General features: G+C 38.4%; 1 protein-coding gene and 1 long non-coding RNA gene across 3 annotated transcripts in view; both read left to right on the forward strand.

Annotated features, from left to right (window-relative positions):
* LOC102937625 (N-deacetylase and N-sulfotransferase 3) overlaps positions 1-15,700 on the forward strand; it is a 108,546-nt gene that overhangs the window by 30,518 nt on the left and 62,328 nt on the right. For both annotated transcript variants that reach the window (XM_043545526.1, XM_037897115.2), the window contains one exon: positions 10,806-10,893. In XM_043545526.1, coding sequence (XP_043401461.1) covers positions 10,806-10,893 — 88 coding nt within the window. The remainder of the gene's footprint in view (positions 1-10,805; positions 10,894-15,700) is intronic.
* Positions 105-3,406, forward strand: LOC122465523. Its single transcript, XR_006290439.1, has 3 exons — positions 105-243; positions 1,478-1,944; positions 3,194-3,406. It is a non-coding gene; the product is annotated as an uncharacterized LOC122465523 (long non-coding RNA).

The raw sequence follows: 15,700 nt of genomic DNA on the forward strand, positions 1-15,700 counted from the left end.
TTATTCAATCCCCCCCCCTCCCCATACCATGCAGCTCAGAGCAGCAGGAGCTTGCAGCCTGGCCAGAGCCAGCTGCACTGCCCGCGTGGCGGTGTTGCTGCTGGGGATGGGGGACAGCAGGGGAGGGCCCACGGGATAGCCTCCCTGGCCAGGAGCTTAAGGGCCAGGCAGGATGGTTCCGTGGGCCGTAGTTTGCCCACCTCTGCACTATGCCATGCCTGGCCACAAGAAGATGCACCTATGGTGAGTGGAGCCCTTTACACCCCAGCTGACTGTCATAAACAAAAATTCCCAGCTGTCAATTCTGACATAGAGCAGTCAGGGAGAAAAGATGGGTGTGGGTGAGGTTCTGTGGCCTGTGATGTGCAGGGGGTCAGATTAGGTGATTATGATGGCTCCTTCTGGCCTTAAAGTTTATGGGCCCATCTGCCCCTTGACCAAAGATTCGCTTTGGCAGTTAAGAGGGAGGGTGAAAGAGAACTTCCCTCAGTGCTGTTCCCAGTTCTCCAAGATAAAGGGCACAATACTCATCTCTTCTTTTCTGGTTTCACTAACTCAAGCCATAAGACAGGATCATGAGTTGCATAGAGTTTATTAGTGGTCAAGATGAGGAGTACATTTATACCCATGGAGTATGACTGGGTCATACCATCTCCATCCCTTTGTGCTCTGGGCCAACCCTGCCCTGGGCCAGCTTGCCCTTGGCTTGACCAGTTTATTCAACCATACAGTGATAATTATGCCCCTTACACTTGTGTGAACCAGGTTCAAGATTTTGCCACTGAGATTTTGTCTAAACACAAGGGACCATGTTTTCTTTTGTTTGTAAACTGAGCTCCCTAATAACTAAAACCAAGCATTAATGCTGGCATACTGTGTTTGTTTATTAGCCTTTGTCTCACTGAGAAAAATAAAAAAGAACAACCCAAAACTGGTTTTCCTGGACCATGGCCAATGTTTAGTAAAGCCACAATGTTTAGTGACTGCTATTCCTTTTAAGCTGTCTAAATTGAAACTTGTTATACCTTAGAATATAGACTTGAATTTCTCTAGGAGTATGGAATAGCTTTTTACCGTAGTTGTTTTTCAGTGGTATCTCTGAACTATGAAAAAAATTGACAATTCAAATGCCTGAAATATTTTATGCCCTAGAAAATAGGTGAGCAAGTAGTATCCATTATCAAGCTCTGATTGTCTGTGGCCTTATCTTGTGTAAAGATGCAAACAAACAGAATCTGTAAGACATGATTTATTTTAAATTCTCTGCAGTTGGAAGCACTAGCTTTTATGGTTATGGGGACAGTTAAGTCTCAGTGTATCTGGTTTCAGGCAGTAAAGAGCCATAGAGAAAAAGAATGACCGTTAGGCACAGATTTCAGACCAAAGTCTGTTCAAAAAGGTGCATCCAGAACTGTGTGCACTCAATGGATATGCTTTTAAACCCACATTTCTTTCTTTCTTCCTTTTTTTCCCACAGACCATGGTAGAAAATGTGAGTCTGAAAATCTTGTATTAAATCTTTTAAAACCTTAGACTTTGGACAAGGCGATCTACTAGGAGGTCAGCAAAGAAATCCACCCATGAACCTATCAGATTGCTGCACAGTGGCTGCACAACTGCCCCAACCCATAGCAGCTAATACAACCTGGGGCCCCTGCATGCCCCTGTGCCAGGAGTTTAGGCCTGTGGATCCAAAAAGTATTGAATTTTCTAGTCCTTCACAGAGCTCACACACACTTCTAAGGAAACAGGCCCCATGCAGCACAGCTCAACAATGCACTGCTGGTGTGGAATATCAACCTCCAGACTGCTTCCAAAGCAGTGGATCCCATAGCAACTTCATTGCATCAAGCGCCTTCCATGCCTGTGGGGTGCAGAAAGCAGCATTTGTCCCCAAATCCTGAAAATTTTGAATAATTCCTCTGCAGCTGGTTCTGATGCAAGGTAAAACTGGAGGTTGTATTTAGAGATGCATTAAATAGAAAGTAAACATTCTGTTAGAGACTGAGTAATATTAGGAACTTCGGTAGCATTCTGTGTTGTTTCTGAACTGGGTGGCAATACAGCTCATATGTTACAGTGGACTTAATAGCACTGACTTTTTAAAATTTTTTATTTTTGCAAGTAGTATGTACCTTGGTGAACAATATATGAGGGACAGTTAGAATGTCAGATGTCACATGAGGGAAGCAGTGAGATATAGATCCTTCACACCTAGGTATCTCTTTGAGTCTGGATTAGTAAGGACCAAAACTTGTTATAATTGGTTGTTCAATGACCCATGAAGACTGAATTATTTGTTTCAATCTGGTTTCTAATGAACATTGTGGTCTGTTCAGCATGCCCCAGAAAACATACTTATAGTTTATCTGTTGCTTATATAGGATATAATCAACACAAGCAAGATCAAACAGTCACAGCAAAGTGGCCAAGGAGTGAACTCACATAGAATCTGAACTATATCACTGCAAGACATGGCTCATGACTGAGGCAGCGCAGGGGCTAGGGGAATTTGCAGTGCAGCTGCCTGAGATATTCTTGTTCCATGGCTAATACGTTTTCAGTTTTGAGCTCTCAGTTCATCACCTTTCACAAGAACTAAAACTAATGGATGTACAATAGCTTTTTAAATGCAAGTTAAAGATGAGAAGTTACTTGGTTTTACTTACAGTTTTATTCTGCTTCGGGAGTTCACCTATGCCTCCCTACTATTTTATAAGCAATTGAAGGTTTAGAAAAAAATAAGAGAATCAGTGTACCCTTTACTGAACTTAAAATACTGCATAATCAAACTCCAGGGAAAAAATATGATATGCTCCAGCAGGGAGTTTATTAGTTCTGATATTTTAATGGGCCTGAATTTTTGATCTTTAATTAAAAGAAATGGAGGGGTTTTCTTTTTATTAACAGCAGAATGATGAAAACATTTAAGATGGGCTAGTAATACTCATCCCTTCTATCAAGCCACAGTTTAATCAAGAACTAATAATGAAGAATTCCACATAGAATCCTGAAAACAGCACTGCTAATTGGATTACTTTATTAAATATAATTGGTGCCAGGTACTTAAAACCTTCCACCTACCTTTCCATAATTGGCTTACTCCCTCTAGCTTTCCCAGTTAGCCCCCAAGAAGAAAGAAGTGGTGCAGGAGGTTAAAGTCAGAAATATTTCTTGTTTTTGGTTTATGCAGATGATTCACTGAGATGAAAGGGCACAATCTCCCAATAGTGTGCAATCACTTCATCATCAAAATCGTTTACTGCATTTGATATAAATGAGGGTGCCAATGTATTTTGAAGATCTCAGTGAGGATGTCAGTGTATTTTGCTGAAAAATTAGAGGAGCACTTCCAGTCTTCAGATCATATTTTTATATCATTTTAACTTTTTTACTACTAGCATCTTAAAAATGTAACACTGAAATTTAGTGAATTATTCTTCTCCAAATTTGCAAATCTTTTCTCCCTAAATTTTGTATATTAATAATAATCAGAATTTTTGGGTAGCTACTGCCTCGCTCTTTGATCCTGGGTATGTCATTTGGTTCAACATTTTCAAAATTGGCCACTATTTTTTCTGGTGCTGCCTTTTTTGGGGACCTCAAATTGAGGCCCCTTGGTTTTGATTTTTCAAAGGTGCTGACAACCCCTGTCACCACTTTCGTTGTCTTAAATTAAAGTTGTGGATGCTGAGCCCTTCTGAAAAATCAGGACCACCACATCTCAAGTTGGACACTGAAAAACAGAGGCACACAAAATCAGGCCTCAATGAAGATTATAGCATTAACCTCTCTGTCTCTCATTCTACAGGGGTGTTGTGATGCCTAATTAGAGCGTGATCCATTACTTATTGAAATTAATTAAACGACTCTCACTGACTTCTGTGGGCCCTGGATCAGGATCTTGATGCTTAGGAAATGCTTTGAAGTCCTCAGCTTCATAGACCTGATCAATTGGTCCAGGTTATACCAAAACCCCAATCAATCGGAGTTTTGTATATGCTGCAACTTCAGGATTGGGCCCCTGAGTATGGCCACTAAAAGGTTTAAAAAGCACACTTCTTACAGTTCCAAAAAGAATATCACTGGCTGAGAGCAACACCAGTTCTTGAATGGCTGGCACTAGATACTCAGTTCCTTTTCCCCAGGAGCTTGTGCATGGCATTTTTGTTTTAAATTTAGCTGCTACATTACCTGGCCAACTGTAATTACACATTCTGCTAGCATACAGTACTTTTAAACTATTACATATGAAAAGTGACTTTGCAGACTTATCAACACCCATATTTGCTTTTATTTGAAACCAGGATTTGGAACTAATTGTTTCCTGAAGCTACTCTATCCTAAGGAACTGTATTGTACTCCTTTTGTCTGAAGCATATTCAGAATGTTTTTGAAAATATATCCAATATACACAAAGCAATTATTCCTTTTATTGTATGCACTATGTGCTTATGGTAATGGGTGTCAGTAACAGGGTCCCTGCAGGACCCTCCTGGCTCCTGCCCCCACTGGGCTGAGAAAGTCACACATAGACCTTGGTGCAGTGCTCACCTAGTGCTTTTATTTACAGGGTGTGCCCCACCACTTTTCCACCATACACATAGTCCCCTTCTTACAGTCCACCAGCAGGAGAGAGGGGGCAAGCTAACTCTCTCTGCTTCCCCTCACTACCTTCCCTCTAGTGCAGCTTCCTTCTTTCCAGCTCCTTCCCCTGGGGCTTTTATCCAGCCCCAGCCTGATGAGGCGGCAGCTGTTCCAGCTTTCCCAATCTGGGCCAGGTGATCTACCCAGCTCCAATTCACCTCCCTTAATTGGAGCTGGATTGACAGAGGATTGGCTAAGCAGTTTTCTGCCTAGCACCGTGTCACAGTGTCAAAGAGATAATCTTGGAAATCCAGAAAGAATATACATTGAATTTTAATGAAGTTCCACAAATACATAATTTATCACGAGGGAAACAACTCTGGTCATAAGCAAAATCTATGAAAGTATATTAAAGTATATCATAAAACATATATGAAAAGGTACAAATAACAGAATGTTAAGACTGTTAAAGGGGTGCTGTCAAGGGTCCATCAGAAATGTGATTTGCCAAATTTGCTGCACATCACAGGTGCATGCTCAGATGTAATATCATTTATGTATATAATGTTTTCAACTTCTCCCTCCTGTTCTTATCTCTGTAGCTTTTGTGAGCAGGTAGTGTAGCAACATTCATGGAACTTGAAGAGAGGAACACAGGTTGCAGGAGCAAAGAATTTGGAAGAGGCACTAGGACAGCAGGCTGTGTGCACATGGCTAGAATGCTAGCTGCAGTTGCAGCATCTCTGTAAATAGTTTTCTTAGGACTTGTCTATATGTCACCCAAGCAAGTTAAAACAAATTAACTAAAGGTAATTAAAGTGTATTAAATCCCTATGTGGATGCTCTCATTCAGAAATAAAATTGCCTTAGTTTGGTTTAGCTTAATCCCCTCTGAAGGTGGGTTCAAAGTATTTATCTTTTAAAATGCTATTCAGCAGCTTGAACATGGAGGAGGAGCCAGTGTCATGTGACCAGCCAGCTCTCCAAGGACCATCAGCAAGTGCTCCCATATTTTGGAACCACTGCTCTTGGGAGCTCAGTTTGCTTGAAAATTACTTAGGCTATTATTTTAGGAGTCATCTTGGAAATGGCCAAGGCAGTTTATCAGACAGGAGATGACAATGACCAAAATATAGTTGTAGACCCCATAAAATGTTAGTTATGGCCTTAAAGGCCTACATTTACTGTGATCTAAACTCCTAAATGAAAGTGGAGTAGCTCCAATGACTTCAGTAGAGTTAAACTGATTTTTACCAGCTGAGAATCTGTCCCTATATATTTGTTTTGTATATCTATGGATTTTTTAATATGTATCAGAATATAGTACCTATATTCCAGATATAAGAATTAAAAGAAGCAGTGTATTATAATCAGGACCATTTTCATCCCTCTCCTAGGTTATGTTGCCTTCTCAAGGATTATTTTGGGATGGTGGCTGATGGAGATGTGGTCAGCTGTTTAACAGTCTTCCTTTCTCTCTCCTCAAGGAAGAGAGTCTTGCATTATAGGATGAATGCTAAAAGATTCTTGAGCTCAGGTGGAAGCAATGTCCACAGCCTAAGGTCCTAGCTAGAAGAAGTGGCAAAGAAATAAAATTATTTATATTTTAACCATGTGCATAAGAGTAGGACAGCCAACTGTTTCTGATAATGCATAACAAATGCAATGATAGCAATAGACAAAATAATGATTATTTGTAAATATATAGAGATTTTAATGAACAGGTTATAAAATACAATATTCAGTACTAGTGTATTTGTGTAACTCAGCTAATGCAGCTAGCCAGAGCACTGCTCATAAAAGCAATCATAATATACAAAACCCCCACCAGATTACCTTGAGTATGTGAAACAGCATTTAGAAATTAAACTTCAGACGCTACCGTCCTCCCTCACATTCTCTCTCTCTTTCTCTCAGACACACACAGTCCCTGCCATCTGCGCCTCTATATTTTTCAGATGTTTGGCATTTTGTTTTTAGAACCTAAATGACGAGTAAAATGTCAAGTCACCCAGAAAATAATCATAGGCATGACAACTAAATGTTAGCTCAGCTTGTCTGTCTCGAACATAGTTCACAGTAGAGCTGCACTCACCTGTTTTGGAGACAGCACAAGTAGAGTGCAGATGGACAGAGGTACTGTGGGCATTAGTTGGTAAATCTTCAAAGAGCTATACAAGATTGTAGCAGCATGACTCCTGTTGGTTCTAATGAGAATCAATTATTTTCATTAATGACTTGGATAATGAAGTGGAGAGTATACTTATAAAATTTGTGGCTGATCCCAGGCTGAGAGGAGTTGCTAGAACTTTGGAGGACAGGACTAGAATTCAAAATGACCTTCACAAATTGGAGAATTGGTCTGAAATCAACAAGATGAAATTCAATAAAGACAAGTGGCAAAGTACAACACTTGGGAAAGAAAAATCAAATGGACAACTACAAAATAAGGATTAACTGGCTAGGCAGAAACACTGCTGAAAAGGATCTGAGGTTTACAGTGGATCACAAATTGAATATGGGCCAGCAATATGATGTAGCTGAGAAAAAGGTTAATATTCTGAGGTGTATTAACAAGAGTGTTGTATGTAACATATGTGAGATAGTTGTCTCGCTTTATTCAGCACTGGTGAGGCCTCTGCTGGAATACTGTGTCCAGTTCTGAGCACCACACATTAGGAAAGATGTGGATAAATTAGGGAGGAGAGCAACAAAAATAATAAAAGGTTTAGTAAACCTTACCTATGAGGAAAGGTTTGTTTAATCTTGGGAAAAGAAGATTTGAGGGGGTGGACGACCTAATAACAGTCTTCAGATCTATAAAGGACTGTTACAAATAGGACCATGATCAATTTTTCATCATGTGCTCTGCAATTGGAACAAGAATTTAACAGCAGCAAGAGAGGTTTAGGATAAATATTAGGGGAAACTGTTTAATTATTAGAGTAATTAAGTTCTGAAATAGGCTTCCAAGGGAGGTTGTGGAATCCCCATCGCAGGAGGTTTTTAAGACTAGATTAGACAAACACCTTGGTACTGCCACAGCTTTGGGGGCTGAATGAGATGACCACTTCAGGTCCTTTCCAACTCTACATTTCTGTGATTCTATGTGACTACACAAAATCTTTCAAAGTTTACTCTCTAAAAAACAAACTTCAGATTACTTTTGGAGATTAGTGCATGTTATTTATGACAGGAAACAATCATGTAGGTTCAACAGCAAAGCACATCTTGTCATGATTTCTGGCCTACATGAAATTCAGCTAAAAGGACTGTTGCCATCATTGATGCATGAGGGTGATAACTATAATTGAAAAACTGATTCTCTTCACTCTTCAATAAAAATTAAAAACCAGAATCAGGTTATCACAGAGATGACATAGAGTGTGTGTATCTCTCCCACTTTCCCCATTTTCAAATAATTTAAATGGTCATATCAATGATGTAACATTTCTGTAATGTTAGAAATGTGCAATGGGGATTTTCTACAAAGCTATATTACTCTAGCATTTCCACAATTTCTTTCTTCGTTTTTTCCTTCTGTTCTTCCATCATTTGGATACTATGTTGAAAATGATAGGAAGGTAGATAGACAATTGCTCAGTAGGATGCAAGATAAAGCCTTTAGCTACAGTATCATAATCTTACAGTTCAGAAACAGACCCATAGCAAAGAACGTAACCTAAAGAAGTTGAATATAACCTGGCCAGAGACTAGTGTCCACAGAAAATGTAGTAGGTACATTTGAAATTGAAGTCATCTTTAATAAGAATTATAAAAGTTACATTAACATTCTGAGCTGTTCATTTGGAATTCAGGCTTTGCTTTAACCCAGCTTTCTGGGGCAGAATCCTTCTCTCACTGAGTGTGAGTTTTGCCCTAAATTTTTCTTTCCTTTATGCTGCAAAAAAGAATGCAGGTATCCTATCAGCTATCTATCTTATTTCTGATGTGCCTATTTCATTGGTATTCAAGCACCTCGATATCACATTTTCTGGAAGGCTTTTAAAGTTTATGTAAGACCTTTTCTTCTGGCCTGGGCAGCTGGATGTAATCCAGAAATAATAGGAGCTTATGGCCATATATGCAAATTTTTTCTGTCAGGCTGAACTCAGCAACCTCTCTCTTTCAAAGATATACGTTATTATCATAATAAGGGTACTACCAGTTTGCTTGCCCCCTGTGTCTTTCCATCTGCGTATCCAGTAACATCTGTTTGCAAAGATCAATTCTTTCACTGAGTCAAATCTCACCAGCTCAGAGATTATTTTAATAACAAACCCCATGGAGTCTCTACTTTCAACCAGAGTAGGAATCCCCACACTTTAATATCCTTTGCCTTTATTGGTCATTGATTATCTTTAACCTCTTGTCAGCCTGCACTAGAGTTCATGCTGCACAGGCTCTGAAGAGATTGTTCTTTTTGTGTTCTGCCTGAAAACTCAACCTGCTCTCAGCTATGTTTAATTTTTGATCCACTCCTCTCATTCTCTTTTCCTTTATTCAGAGGACACTGTTCCAGCTTTCCCTTCCAGTGAAGAAAGAGTGATCTTTACTGTACCCATTTTGTTTATTAAAAGCTTCCAACAGCTCTTTGATGGCAGTGTTGCTAGTGCTACTGTGACAAAGAAGGGGATGCCAGGCAGGGGGAAAACAATATGATACCCTTTCAGCTCCAGGTCAAGGTGGACAGCATGGAACAAAAAAGTGATGTTTTTCAATGGTTTCAGTTTTGTGTCTGTCTTGCAGCAAAATCTCTGTGCCCTTAGCTGTGTAACATAAGCAATTAGTCTCATAATTAGCAATTAGTAACATAAGCATTAGTCTCAACAATTGAGGAGCAAATTCAGGATATGTCTGACTCTATTCACTGATCATCAAAACTTCTGAACAAATGTTTTTTGGGTCAAATTCATCCCTTGTTTAAGCAAGCACAGTTGCACTGAAGATAGAAGGCTTCTTATGGCCCTGGGTTTCCACTGTTGTTGTTTTGGGGTTTTTTTAATATTATTTTCTTCTGCTATATTTTATGTATATATTTATAAACAGTGCTCACTTCCTTTTACTTTATAAACAAGGAGATCCTTACCAAATGCTTCGATGCTCACATTCTGATGTCTTGAGTGTTTTACTTTTAAATAACTTAATTGTTTTTGCAATTAAGAAATTAATAACTAGAAACGGATATTAAGAAAGGCATGTATATTTAAAATTACAAAGGAGAATGGTAATTAAAATTATTGGGGGAGATTTTCAAAGGCAAAAATGGGAGTCAGGGTGTTGAATTTCAAGGAAAGTTGGGTGCCTAACTCCCTCTGTCCCCTTGAAAATCTCCCCCCAATAATTTCAATTATTCTCTTGTGTGATTTAAAATATATCCACCTTAACATACTTTTCTTATTAAAACTGAATATAACAAAGAGTTACCATGCCAGTATTTCCCTTTTAGAGTATCACTGGGAGACGTCTCCTAAAATAATGTGTAACTCTTGGAATCACAACACCTGAAGTTAGTCTAGAAATTTGAAGAGTGAAGATGTCTCTGATGGAATAAGAAGAAGCTATTTCTTTCAGCATGATAGCTTTTGTTTGTACTAATTTTGTGCAAGTACGTTTATGGTGACAGCCAGTATGCTAACTGTCTGAGGAATAAGTGAGTCAGACATTGTGGACTAGATTCCAGTTATTTGATGCAGAATAGGCTTCAATGTTCATCTCACTTTTTCTCTTAGTCTTTTTTTGCCAATAATTTCTAAGCTACAGTAAAATGTTCTGTGTATGTACTCTAATCAATGCTTAAGGGAGCCAATGTTTCCTTGGGAATAGGGCACTGGACTGGGACTCAGGAGACTTGGGTTCAGTTCTGGGCTCTGGCACTGCCCTACTGAATGAACATCATCAAATCTCTTCCCCTCCCTGTGCCCCAGTTTCCCCATCTCTAAAATGGGATTAATGATAATGACTTCCTTTGTAAAGTGCTTTGAGAGCTACAGATGAAAAGCACTGTATAAGAGATAGGTATTATTATTAGGAGGAGGATTCTGGTTATAAATTACACACCACTGATCTCCATGAAGATGCATGCAGTGCACTTCAGAGTTAAATTTGGTCTTTGGTTTTTAAGAGGTAAAGAAATTATATTTTTGTCATGGTCTGTATACGGGGGTGGAAAGAAAGATCATGTGCCTGATGAATTTTTTTATGTATATTTATTTCAGGCCCTGCTTGATACACAGAATCTTTTGAGAGCTCAGATTACAAATTTTACTTTCAACCTGGGATTTTCAGGGAAATTTTACCACACAGGTAAGAATGCAAATCTAAAATCACTTTCATTTTGATTGGAAGTATCTTTGTAGTGTAGGGGAAGTAGAAATGACATTGATTATGCAGCTTTGGTATTAAATGAAATGGGATGATAGGGAACTGCACTCGGGTTCTGAGTAGAGAGGAAAGCTTCCTTCACAAGAATATAACAAATAGAACAGATTGCCTCAGAGCATATAACATAATTGTGTGACTTGCTGGGTCAAACTGTGTTCCTGAAGGATGGTTTACATTGACCAACCCTTGTGGTGAAGCAGTATTCTCCATGAGAATAGTGTCCGAGATATATAAATACTTTTTTCCAGTTTTCCTATATTTTATTAAGCCAACTAGATCCACCTATATAAATTATTCTGCATATATTTATACAGTATCTTGGTAGATTAGACACAAAGTGATACTTTTTAAAACTTCTTAAGAATCTATTATGAGTGAAAGCTGAACAGACCGTTAACTTCAATTTACATGTAGGAAATTCAGGCATGCATATAGGTCAGATCTAGTGCATACATCCAAAAAATTATACCTAAATACTCATATCTTCTATTAAAAATGTTAATTTCCATTCACAACCAAGTAAAGAATATCTTCAAAACATGGCTTTACATTTAAATTGGTTTGGCAAAGTAAGGGCTGGTTCTCTGAACTATTCATCAAGGATAAAGTTTGCAGATGACAAGAAGATTGTGGGATTGGTAAGTAATGAATACAACAGGTCACTGACACAGAATGGTCTCGATTGCACAGTAATCTGGATGCAAGCAAACAATATGCATTTTAATGTGGCCAAATGTAAAGTTATACATCTAGGAACAAAGAATGTAAGACATACATACAGCATGGGGGATTCTATCCTGGAAGCAGTCACCTGAAAAAGATTTGTGGGTTGTGGTGGATGATCAGCTGAACGTGAACTCCCAGTGTGATGCTGTGGCCAAAAGTCCTAATGCAATCTTTGGATGTATAAACAGGGAAATAAGGAGCATAAAGGTTATTTTACCCCTGTATTTGGCATTGGTGTGTCTTCTGCTGGAAAACGGTATCCAGTTTCTGATGTCCACAATTTAAGATGGATGTTGGTAAATTGGAGCGGATTCAGAGAAGGGCCATAAGAATTATTAAAGGGTTGGAAAACATGCCTTATAGTGATAAACTCAAAGAGCTCATTCTGTTTATCTTAAAGAGGTTAGGCTGATTTAATCACAGTTTTGAAAAACCTACATAGGGAACAAATATTTGATAATGAACTCCTCAGTTTATCAGAGAAATGTATAACAAGGATCCAACACCTGAAAGTTGAAGCTAGACAAATTCAAACTGGAAGTAAAGCATACATTTTGAGCAGCCAGGGTAATTAACCATTGGAGCAGCTTACAGTAGTTGTGATGTTTATCCATCACTGCAAATTTTAAATCAAATTTGGAAGTTTTTCACTAAGACATGATGTGGTTCAAACAGGAATTATTTTGAAAGAAGTTGTAAGATCTGTGTTGAGCAGGAGGTTGTACAAGATGATCAGAGTCGACCCTCCTGGCCTTAGAAGCTATGAATCTTTGAATGCTCATGTTGGTGGCTACTCCAGAATAAGGGCCACAAGAGAAGTACTAAGCACCTTGAATGAGAAGTCAAGTGTCTTCAACGCTGGCTGCCTCCAAGGAATTCAGTACCTCTCCTTATCAAGTCCTAAGGTCCCAGTCCTGTAAAGGGATTTGCAAGAGCAGACCCCTATTCCCCCACAGTCCCTTTGACATCTTTCTGCAATCAGAGCATGTTACCAAAGGCAGCGTAAAGAAGAAGCCATTAAAAAGTAAACATTTACAAAATAAACATTTGAGAGCTATTAACACAGAGTTGTCACGTATATTTCCTATTCTAGGTATAAGGAAAAACTGTGGTAATCTCTGACTTTTAGTATCAGCCACTTTATTCACTATATTCATATTTCATAATTATTTCTAGATTCTAGAAGACTCAAATTTCTTCCTGTGATCAGCTGATATGCCCTATAGCCTGTAAAAGGCAAACTGTTTGTAAAACAGGTAGTAAAGTGGTATATATTCACCATCACTCAATTTTCAAAATCCAACATTGCCAACACATATTCAATTTCAGAAAAGTTTCCCAGGAGGATTTACATCATTATTAAGAAAGTAAATGGTGACTGTTTGTTTTCTTGACCAGCATGTAAAATATTGGTCTTGGAGTAGACTCAACGTGAACTGATGTGTAGAGCTTCAGGTTTCAACCGTTAATCTTTTCTGTTTCTTGTTTCAGAGTAGCAGCCGTGTTAGTCTGTATCCGCAAAAAGAAAAGGAGGACTTGTGGCATCCTAGAGACTAACAAATTTATTTGAGCATAAGCTTTTGTGTAGCTCATGAAAGCTTATGCTCAAATAAATTTGTTAGTCTCTAGGGTGCCACAATTCCTCCTTTTCTTTCTGTTTCTTGTGTGTAACACAGTAAACAAAATTCCAGTGTGTTTGTCTTTCAAAAAGATATATGGGGAAAAACAAAGAAAAACTTAATCTCTTATAATGTTCATGTTATTAAATTACTGCTGTTTGGATGCTTACTTTCTGAAACCTTGCTCTAATAAAGTACATTTGAAAATAATTTCTATGGTTAAGATTATTGAAAATTAGTCTCTATATTTAGTCACCTAAACACATATTTAGATACCTAAAGAAGTAGCCTGGTTTTCAAAACTGTTGAGTACTCAGCAAAAAGAGTCAGCAGCAGTTGTTGGGTGTTCAGCACTTGTGAAAATCATGCCACTTATTTAAGTGCCTAAATATGGGCCTACATGCCAAATTTTAGGCACTCATCTGTGAAAATCTCAGTTTGTTTTTAATCCTTCTTTTATATAAGAAATAAAAAAAAAATGTAAATGTTAATGACTGGAACTCTTTGCTTTTGGTGGAACTCTCAAATTTGCCAGGTTTGACTGTGTAGTTTTCCAGGAAAGTGCTGGAAGCCTCCTGAAATATTTTAAACTTGATTGGACAAAACTCTTAGAATATTTACTGTCTGGCACAAACCTGCAATGATGCGGGAAGATGGATAATATGGCCTCTTCCATCTTGAATTTCCATGATTTCCAGGAGATAGTGTGTTATAACTTACAGTGTCTTCTGTTTATTTGTCATCATGGCACATGTAGTTCTGTGTGGAAAAAGCAGTAATATCTTACGACCAAATCTGAGGTCCCTAATCAAGCAGAATTTCCCGCTGACTTCAATGAGAGCTTTGTTTGATTAAAGACCACAGATTTTAGCCCTTCATATAACTTACCAATACAGAAGTTTGAATCATCAGATAGGTTGTAAACAATCAAAACAAACAAACAAAAACAAAAAAACCTTTTATGCAAGCATAATAGAGCAGCTGTAGAAAGAGAAAGAAAGAAGGGATAAGGCATTAAGTAGGCAGAAAGGCAATGTGTTACACAGGGAAGCAGATGTTAACAAAACAAAGAAACAATCATGCATGCAAAGTAAGACCACATCAGGGACAGAGAGAGACAAAAGACAACACATATAATGTCAGAGTTGAAGGACAGTAGTATGAAATCAAGGAAGTGAGGTTATATGTAGGAATGAGACTGACAAATGCAAAATGATTGATTCAAAGCTAAAGTAGAACATACAGGGTTAGATTGTGTCTGACTCTTGTAGTGATTGCAAGGGAAAGGGGTGGGAGGAGAACACTTGTCTTCATTCTTTCTTGAATGCATTGGTCCCTTCTAGCATTTCCTGAGGTCCTAGCCACTGCAAGGGGAGGGAGGCAGGAGAGGGAGTCTGAGAAGATACGGCCCCCACCCACTTGCTCCACACCACAGAAGGGAGCCAATACTTTCTCTTCCTGAGGCTGCACAATCCCTCCCAGAACTTCTGGGATAGCACAGATCCACATGCAGATGTATGGTACAAGCTGAGCCATATTGTAAAATAGTAAATAAGTAGATGACTATGGAACTGGCTCAACATTGGAACACCCCTGAAATGACTTATTGTTAAAATCAGAAAGCCAGTTTAAAGATCCCAGGCAGGTTGCTGCATCATTACATCTGATTGCCCCCATTTTTCCTTTCTAACATGAGTCTCTAATTCAATTTCCACAGATGGAGATAGAGATAAAATCATGGAAAAAGCAAAGGAATAAGTCATACATGGTTCACTGGAAGAAAGAGGAAAATATGAAGGGGAGTTAGAGATAGATAGTACAATGTGATTGGTGCAAAAATAGAGTAGCTGAATGTTTTGTTTGTTTTTGTTTGAGAGAGAAGTCAGATTAGTGAAGTAAAAGAATAGGTAAATAGAGTAATCACATTTGATGTGAAATGATAATGGCAACGTGATGCTTAGAGAAGCTGAAACAGGATTTTTAAATGTGTGTGGTTTATGGGAAGAAGCAATATACAACTGGATAAGCAGGAAATTGACATGTCATGAGATCATGAACAAGATAAGAATTAGAAGGGAAGAAAAAGGGATAGAGTGGTTTAGGATAATTTGAAGATGCTGGTAGGAGAATACTTTAGAAAAGCATATGTAATGAAAAAGGGAAGGCAGAATTGATTGCAATGGTAGTTTTGTCTGAATAAATTACACTGAATAAGACTTGTTAACCCTGTCATTTATCCTCTTCAATACCCTATCTTTTTATAGGTCTGTTTTTATTAGTTTCTAATGTTACTTGTGCAGTACACAAATGAGGCGACAGTGTTGTATCATGCATTTTGAGAGTTGCTCAATCTTCTAGAGAGGAAGGTGTGCTTTTCCAAACTA

The sequence above is a fragment of the Chelonia mydas genome, chromosome 4 (genome assembly GCF_015237465.2).
Source record: "Chelonia mydas isolate rCheMyd1 chromosome 4, rCheMyd1.pri.v2, whole genome shotgun sequence".
Classification (NCBI taxonomy): Eukaryota; Metazoa; Chordata; order Testudines; family Cheloniidae; genus Chelonia; species Chelonia mydas.